Raw genomic sequence first — 7,496 nt, 5'->3', positions numbered from 1 at the left:
TTCACGGAAGCAAAGCCCAAACCACACCCACTGCCGTGGAGTCCATGCTGACCCACAGCGCCCCTAGAGGACAGAGTGGAACTGCACCACAGGGTCTCCAAGGCTGTCAGTCTTCACAGAAGCAAAGCCCAAACCACACCCACTGCCTGGAGTCCATTCTGACCCACAGGGTCTCCAAGGCTGTAATCTTTACAGAAGTAAAGCCCAAAGCACGCCTACCGCCATGGAATCCATTCCGACTCACAGCCCCTCTAGAGGATGGAGTGGAACTGCGTCATAGGGTCTCCACGGCTGTCAGCGCCTAAGGCACTTGACTGCTAACCAGAAGGCTGGTGGTTCAAACCCACCAGCCACTCCTCAGAAGGACCGTTGGGCAATCTACTTCCGTAGACCCACCAGCCACTCCTCAGAAGGACGGTTGGGCAATCTACTTCTGTAGAGATACTGCCTCAGAAACCCAAGGAGGGATCGCTATGAGTTGGGTCTGACTCGATGGCAGTGAGTTTGGTTTTGGCCATGTTCACAGAACCAAACCCCAAACCAGACCCACTGCTGTGGAGTTGATTCCGACTCAGTGCCCCTAGAGAGAGGAGAAGTGGCCCTCAGGTTTCGGAGGTGGTGATCTTTACAGAAGCCAGCTGCCTCATCTTTCTCCCACGGAGTGGCTGCTGGGTTTGAACTGCTGCCCGTTTGGTTAGCAGCTGATGCCTTAACCACTGTACGACACATGAAAGGAATCACTGATTGGTCTCCATGAGCACAGACAGGGTCAAGAGGCCGTTGATGTGATGCATCACATGCAGGATGATGAGTCTGCATCCTGTGATGAAAAACGCAAACCAGCAAGCTGATGCAAAGCTGCTAACATCCTGGACCAGTGTCTAACCCCGTAGGCTACAGCACTTGAACAGGGGGTTCACGACGCATTTATGAGATGTAACGGATAGGAGCAAGGGGGGCTCCTACGGGTCCCTCCTGAGGAGGGAGCGGACGCCGCTTGGCCCTGCGCCCGTGGTCAGCTGGGGCTCGGACTGTCGGGACGCACAGAATTCTCACTGGCTTGTGTCCTGGCAGCCGGTCCCCAGCCCTGCGTTGACGGCCCACCTGTCAGCAGCACGGCTCAGCGGTCGGCATCGGGTACACGCAGGCCTCCACTGAGAGACGGCAGCGGCTGCACACAGCAGGCCTCGTCAGGATGGAACCTGGGTCCCCACACCAGAGGCGAGGAGTCGGCCGCGGCCGCCCCACCCTCTGCTTGTCGTCGTCAGAGCCATCACCAGCCTGTGAGGGAGCAGACCTGCCCCAGAGGGCTTCCCGGGCCGCCATCTTTACAGCCGCACATGTCCCGCGAAGCTGCCGGGTGCACCCAAACCAACCGTTCCGTTACCGAGTGCTTGACCACTGGGCCAGCAGGGCCCCTGCCCCTCCCGAGGGCCGAGATGACGGCACAGGCCGCGGATGTCCACCGACGCGGCCGGGAAGGGGCCGTGAGGCTGAGGCTGCCGGGATCCATCCGCTGAGGGCGTCCTCCTGCGCCCCCTGGCGCCCACGCTCAGCATCGCGCCAGCACAAACTCCAGGCCCAAGAACGGACAGGTGACTCGGCCCGTGCGCAGCCCACGGAGCCCCCAGCTCAGCACACCCACAACGATGGGTCCCACAACACGCCGTGAAAAAGCAAGTGACAGAACGTGGTGCCAGTATGATCCCTTTTAGAGAAAGTACCAGGCCTGTGGGACCCCCAGTAGACCGAGGTGTGACCACCTGAAGCCCCAGGGCCATTTCCTCGGGGATCCAGGCAGCCTGGGCTGCAGGGCCGTCTCCTGGCCTGGGTGGAGAGTGGCCCGGTCCCTCGTCAGTCCGGGGCTGTCCGGCGTGAACTGCACTTTTCCGGAAAGTCCTCCATGTTGACAACAACCGGGGACACACACACGGGAGGACAAGGAGCAGAGGCCGCCAGAGGTCACTTTATTTTGTCTTCTCAAACGTAACAGGTCCACTGAGCCATTTTCCAGTCTTGAGACCAGCAAGACTAGAAAATCAAGCAGCCCCACCCCCCTCCACACTTCCCAGGCGGGCAGGGCTCCCAGCGCGCCCGCCTCAGAAGGACCGAGCTCTCAGCTGGGCTGCCACCCAGGGTCTTGCACCAATGACCAAGGAAGTTAATGAAGACACAGACTGACCCTGCCAAGTGACCCTGAGCCTCCTGTCTCACCATCACGTTCCTGCCCGATTTCTTTTCCTTCTTGAAACCCCAAAGGGCTGGCGTGGAGTTGGACCAGCTGAGTCGCAACGTTTGAGGACCATAGCTTTGGACTGAGCCTCTGTGAGGGGTCCCCTCCCACCCTGTGTGCAGGTCCCGTCCCTCCAGGAGGCCACAGAAGTGTCTAGGTTTGCCCCATTGTGAATGTCAGCGTGCAGTGGGTGAGACCAGCAGCCCTATCCAGAGACTGGCCCTCAGCATGGCAGGGGGATCTCGTGTTGCCTACGGTGCTTCCTGTGTGCCCGGCTGTTTCCCTAAAGTCGCAGTTTAGGGCAGGTGGGGCCGTGGAAAACTTTACCAGGGAGGATGAAGATTGGAGGAGTCTTTAGGGGACCCTGTGAAGTAACACAATTCCAAGGAGCAGTATTCAGGGTCCTGGGACCCCACAGTACCTCGGAACCCTGCTCCACAGCCCCCTGGGGCCGGAGTGACGCCGTCCCTGAGCCCATGGTCCCAGGGAGTGTGTCGTCCACCACATGTGCCAGCACCATGTGGGGCTCTGGGGACACGGGTCGTCACAGAGCTGCCAGCCTCTCCAGCAGAAGCAAAGTGCTGAGGCTAGACGGGGGTCACTGTCGTTCCACCTTCAGGGTCAATGGTCCTGTGGTCCGAGAACAAGGCCGCGAGAGCGGCCCTCTATGCTGACGGGGGGGCGGGGCGGGGCGGGAGGCAAACACTGCGTGGGGCCCGCATGCCCACTTCACCACGTAAACCCTGCTGAGTAAAGCCCGGGCCCACGTGCTGTCTGCTCAGTGTCAGAGTGACCACCTGTGCCCCCTGTGCCGTCCCCTCTGTCATGAAACAACCCTGCCTGTAATAGCCCTGTCCCTGCAAGCCGGAGTCCAGCTGCCTCTCGCCAGCTCCAATTACTCTACACGGGGTCACCGTGCCACTGGCATGGTAAAAACGCCACCGGCCCGCGACACCGAGCAGTGGTGCAGGGTTCAAGGAGGAGCGCCTTCAGTGGGCCGCCCCCAGCCATCCTTCCCTGTCGCTGTGGCTTCAGCCCGAGGTGAGGACCTGTCAGGGGTCAGAGGCAACAGAGACAGCACTGGTGCCATTCGGGTGGAAAAGTACAAGTGTGCAATAAATACATGGGAGGAAGTGTGAAGATGGGAAACACGGATCCGCACTGTGCGTGGGGCTCGAGGCAGCCCACAGGCTGCCCCCGGTGGACGGCCTCCCTCAAGCTCACCGGGGGAACGTTCTATCAAACGCCATTGGGTTTCTGTTCCCCCGAGCCTAGCTGTGCTGGGCACCCGGTGTTGGGACAACGCGTCGGCATGTGAACCTCAGGACAGCGGATCACTTCCGGCGCCGAGGTCGTCTGTGGAGCCTCGGCTCCTGTGCACGGGGCGGAGCTGGCTCCGGCTGCCGGCAGGACTGCCCGGAGCACGCCTAGGCCGAGCGCGAGGGCCGAGGTTCGAGATCAAGGGCCGTCACTCAGCGGCTGTCCTGGCCGCCGCGGGGGGACTGCTGGAGGGCGGCGGCGGCGGGCCCGCGGGGCGCTGGAGCTGCGGAGCACAGCGGGCATCGGGCCGCGCTGCAGCCGTAACTTACGTAACATACGTAACTTACGGTGACGGCGACGTGCCGCTAACGGCAGGCGGGCGGAGACGACCTGCCCAGGCGACCAACCACAGGCGCCTGGCGCCTGACCGGAGTGGCCCCGTCGCCGTCCCCCGCCTCCACGGAATACGCCATGTTCCTGAAATCACTGCTGAAGAGCCGCTAAGCCGGCCGCTGCAGAGGCTGCGTGGCCGGCGGGGCTGACGTCTACGAAGCAACGCCCTCCGTCTGCTGAGAAGTCCTGTGAAACCAGCCCAGAGACGCGGGGGGGACTCGGGATGCCTGACGGGGACGTGACGTGGCGACACTGGGCCCTCGCCTAACGCCAGGCTCTAACATCAAAATGAACGTCTGCGTTGCGGTGCCGGCGTCCCCGTGGCTGGCCTGGCCTTGCTTCCTCCAGCACCGCCCACGCTGGCCCTGGAGGCACGAAGGACCGGGGATGCCGGACGCCTCAGCCGTGCGAGGCCTGCTTTGGATTCTCCTCGATCCCCCGTGCAAAGAGTCGGACCAGCTGGCAGTGGACCCTGCGGACACAAACGGCCACAGCTGAAGCGTCGCAGGCGCCTCCTCCTGCGGCCCCAGGGAGCCCCACACCTGGCCAGGGCTGGAAGTGCAGCCTCGACGAACCCTGGGCCATCCCTGGGCTGGCCGCTTCGCTCTGGCCTCTCTGGGGTGGCAGTCGACCAACTACCTTCCTGAGGGGCCAGTGTGCGCCCTGGGGAGCCAAGGAGAGCTGCGAGCCAGGTGGGCCCGGGACAAATCCGGACACCCCGCTGGCTAACTCCCAGCTGGGACGGGCCTGTCCGCTCCACAACACACGTCCGTAGGGCTCCAGTGCGGACGCAGAGATGCGTGAGGCATGTCCCGACGAGAGGGCAGCGTCACTGACGTCACCAGGGTGCGCGCGCACAGACGCTGAGGAGACTGAAGATGCATCGCGTGCGCGGAGAAACCCGTGAGCGCCGGGACGGCCTGGCTTCTCGGGGTCTCGCACGTTCCGCCTGGGACGGGGTGCAGGCCCACCACCTTGTCACTCGTTTTAGGGGGCATTTGGGGGCTTCCCTCCTCGGCAGCTTTCTGCCTCGCGCAGGTTCCGGCTTTTGCAGGGTTCAGTGTATGTTTATCACAAAAAGTGCGACGGAGGGCGGGAAGGGAAAGAGGTGCGCTGCCTCCTGACGGGGCCTGCAGGGGACCTGCCTTCTAGGGGCTCTGGGATGAGAAGCTGGCTCCAGGGCCCCAGTGGGTGCCTGTGTTCCTACTGGCTGGGCCCCCCCCGCGCGCGCGCACACACACACACACACACACACACACACAGTTTCATGATAAACTCCTCGGAAACCTGTCAGTAACAAGAGCCCCGTGTGAAATCACGGCCTGTGAAGGCGTGTGGGCTACATTTCTCAAAAAACACTTCTACTTTTCAAAGAACCCGATCCTTTTGGTGCAAACACGAGCTGGCATGAAAAGCGACCCATGCCTTAACGTGAAAACGGAGCAGAGCGTGAACAACAGCGTGTAAACAGCAGAGGCCTGGAGCACACGGCGGCCGGGCTTTCTGTGGCCTTTGTGGGCCGTGGGGAGACTGCCACCTGCCAATCGGATCCTGATCAAAGAGGCAGCCGCTCAGGTGGCAGGCGGCCTCCAGCAGCGTCAGACACAGGACCTCGAGGTCCGAGGGCCCCCATCCGCTGCTGAGGGTGCTGGGGGCAGAACCGTCTCAACCTGCACCTGGGCTGCGGCCGGTCGCCACGTCACATCATTGACGGTGGGGAGCCATCAGAAAGCGGCACCCCCATGGCCTTGGACGCGTTCACGCCAACGCTGGGGTGTGCAGGGTGGGGTTGCTGACGGGCACCCTCATCCCTTGTCACGTAATCCAGACCCCAGTGCCCCGGCAGCGAGTGCCAGCTTTGGTCTTGTTAAAGTAGGTGGGGCACTTAGGGACGTGTGCAGAGCCACTGCTAAGGAATCTTCCGGACTTCTCCAGGTCCCATCGTCTTACACAAGCTTCCCACCCACGCCTTACTCGGCACCCTTTCTGTAAACAAGTTTGCTTTTATCGTCTTTCCAAATCATTAACCTTCAATCTGATTAAAAACAAAAAACACCACCTTTCTCTTTCCTCCTGTTTCTAACAGTTATGTAATATGGTCCCTCCCATCACCAGGTCCAGGGCCAAATACAGTGGGCCCCATGCACCTTGTGAAGACTCCAGTCCCCACCTGGCCCGACGGGTCAGGGAGCCTGCATGGCGGTGGGCTCCAGCAGGCCGGGCCGCCCTCAGCGTTGCCAGCACCGCCCTGTGAGTGCACCTCAGAGCCCGCTGAGCTTCTCCGCCTGGGGCACCGGGGCTGGCAGTGGGTCCTCCCAGGCCCAGCCCTCCAGGTTCCAGCCGGGCCCATCCAACCAGCTCGTGGCTCGCTGGCCACGCACCTCTAGGAACCTGCTTCCTCCTGCTGCTCCTCCTCCCTTCGTCCACCTCGTGCCCCCACATCCAGTGTCCACACGCCCCCACTGCACTGTGCTGGGGCTGGGACTGCATTCTCTGGATGCCACGAGCCCAGGACTTAGGAAGTGTCGTCAAGGTAGTTCCATTTTGTTCTTTAGTTCAAAGAAAGAGGATACCAGGCAGTAGACTGGTGCCGGGGTTGGGGGTGGAAGGCAAGGACACAGGACCCGTGAACTGAGCTGTACGTGTGGGAATGCTGAGAACAGCAGACGTGTTACCTGTCGCTCGGGATGGAATTACGTCCTTGGCTGGGCCCTGACTCTCAGTTTATGTAATTATCCTCCACTCTGATCTGATGGAAATTCTAGTCTCTGTGACACTGATGAGGCAGGATGAGAGGCAGCTGTGTTAATGAGGCAGGAGACAGTCGACAGGACTGGGCTGTAACCTGCGTGAGTGTCTTCGGAGATGTAAGAGGTCAGACCAGCTAGCAGACAGAGGGACCTGCCACCACAGGGAAGAAGGGCTGGAGCACTGTGTCCTTTGGACCTGGGTCCCTGCGCTGAGGACCTGCTAGATCCTGGGTAAGACTGAGGCCAGGACACGCGGAGCCCTCCCAGGGTCCCCAGGCCCACAGATGCTGAAGGGAGACGAGCCGCCCCCAGGGCCGACACAGACAGCCTCCCCGAGTTTGGACTTTCGCCTCCTAAACTGTGGGAGAGTGAATTTCCGTGTGTTGAAGCCCCGCCTGTGGTATCTGTTCTACAGCACAATGACTGAGGCACCTACAGAGCGACCAGTTCAAACAAGCCTGTGACGACTACAGAACAGCACGCCCCGGACTCGATGCCCCAGCGACTTCCCAACAACTGTCCCAGCCGACGTCATAAACGGACACAAAAGCTCACGACGCTGCACGTTGACAGGTCACGCTCCAGAGCGGGAGACGCAGGAGGCACCGCAGTGCTGGGGGCGCCTTTGGTGCGTTGCTCACCTATGGCACACATCTGTGGGGACACCCCTGACTGACCCGGCTCAGTGGACCAGAGGGCCCACCGGACCAGAGGGCCCACCTGTGCTCACCTGACCTCACTTGATGCAAGGGTCCCCTCATTCGCCTGACCTCACCTGGCTGTGCTCACTGGATGCAGAGTCTCCGCCCCCCACATTCCCCCCGCCCTCACCTGGCTGCGCTCACCTGATGCAGCGCCCC

The 7,496-nt window shown here is 61.7% G+C and overlaps 1 protein-coding gene across 1 annotated transcript in view; it reads right to left on the bottom strand.

Moving 5' to 3' along the window:
• Window positions 1-4,285: 4,285 nt before the first annotated feature.
• The window catches only part of CERK (ceramide kinase), a 28,507-nt gene continuing 25,296 nt past the window's right edge, over window positions 4,286-7,496 (bottom strand). The window contains exons 10-11 of the mRNA XM_007956240.2: window positions 5,424-5,534; window positions 4,286-4,835 (exon numbers count right to left, since the gene is read on the bottom strand). Coding sequence (XP_007954431.2) covers window positions 4,286-4,835; window positions 5,424-5,534 — 661 coding nt within the window. The remainder of the gene's footprint in view (window positions 4,836-5,423; window positions 5,535-7,496) is intronic.

This window comes from Orycteropus afer, unplaced genomic scaffold (genome assembly GCF_000298275.1).
Source record: "Orycteropus afer afer isolate SDZICR_OR568_19922 unplaced genomic scaffold, OryAfe1.0 scaffold00587, whole genome shotgun sequence".
Taxonomy (NCBI): domain Eukaryota; kingdom Metazoa; phylum Chordata; class Mammalia; order Tubulidentata; family Orycteropodidae; genus Orycteropus; species Orycteropus afer.
Note: the sequence above shows the minus strand (reverse complement) of the source record. Positions and strands in the feature narration are given on the sequence as shown.